We start from the raw sequence: 1,120 nt of genomic DNA, 5'->3' as shown, positions 1-1,120 counted from the left end.
CAGAAATTTTGCATCCATGTGGCCTCTTGCCTGAACAATCCTCACCCTCAATCTCTGCATGCCTCTCCTCATGGTGCCCATCTCAGCATGGATATCACAACTCAGAGAGGTCTTCCCTAACCAGTGACTTTATCTAAAGGGCCCTACTCCCCACAAATTACACCTAACAGCCTGCTTTATTTTCTCCATGGCCCACAGCAATGTCCCAAATAATCTTGTTTGCATATTTACGTATTTATTGTCCATTTCCCCAGCAAGAATGTAATCTCCAAGAGGGCAGGTGCTGTGCTCTCTTATTCACATCTGAATCCCCAGTGCCGGTCATCCCCCAAAAGAGTGCCGCAAAGAGAGTGCAAAATAAATATTTGTTAAGTGAATGATGAGGGGAATGGTAAAGGGCGGAGACTGTGGGAAAGGGTGTCCTGGGCCTTTATAGAATCACTTCAGTTCAATTATGTTGATTTCTTCTTTTTAATCCTCCTCCCTTTGCCCATCAGCTTCATTCATTACCTCCCACTTCAGGGGGAGGCATGAAAGATGGAGAAAGGCTGAGGGGTTGCTGGCTAACACTTATCCCAGGGTAGGGGGCAGTCCCCAGCCCATCTGAGCTGTCTGCACTTGGGGCGGGGAGGGGGGAGGCCAATCAGTCCCGGAGCCCACAGAACTGAGTGGTGGGGTCCAGACAGGTCTGTAGTGTCCCGTGATCTCAGACTCTCGGAGCGGCGAGATTCCTGTAGGATCACGTGGCCCCATCTCCTCTCGCAGGCGCCAAGTCGATGCTGCCTGGCCAAGATCTCAGAGCCACAGAGGGCCCGGAGCGAGGAGGAGACCTCGCTCGGAGCCCAGGGGACCCCGGGCCGCTCACTTGCAGACGCTGACCCACTCCGTGATGCGGCACTCTTCGCAGACCACGAAGCAGCACCAGTGGAAGCGACAGTGGCAGCGCTCGCTGCGCGTCTGGCGCAGGATGTTGTGGCCGCGGCCGCAGCACATGCTGCCGCAGCCGTCCGGGCCCGCGCTGCTCTTGTTGCACAGGCGGCCCACGGTGCCCGCCGAGTCCAGGCGCGGCTCGCGCTCGCAGAAGTCGGGCGACTTCTCGAAGTAGACCAGGTCGGCGGGG

The 1,120-nt window shown here is 56.6% G+C and overlaps 1 protein-coding gene across 1 annotated transcript in view; it reads right to left on the bottom strand.

Moving 5' to 3' along the window:
• Positions 1-215: 215 nt before the first annotated feature.
• Positions 216-1,120, bottom strand: part of WNT10A (Wnt family member 10A) — a 12,310-nt gene continuing 11,405 nt past the window's right edge. Inside the window, exon 5 of the mRNA XM_021712800.1 lies at positions 216-1,119. Coding sequence (XP_021568475.1) covers positions 862-1,119 — 258 coding nt within the window. The 3' untranslated portion in view covers positions 216-861. The remainder of the gene's footprint in view (position 1,120) is intronic.

This window comes from Carlito syrichta, unplaced genomic scaffold (assembly GCF_000164805.1).
Source record: "Carlito syrichta isolate Samal-C Ts95f unplaced genomic scaffold, Tarsius_syrichta-2.0.1 Scaffold303646, whole genome shotgun sequence".
Lineage (NCBI taxonomy): Eukaryota > Metazoa > Chordata > Mammalia > Primates > Tarsiidae > Carlito > Carlito syrichta.
The sequence above is the reverse complement of the archived record's forward strand: the minus strand, read 5'-3'. Positions and strand labels throughout refer to the sequence as shown.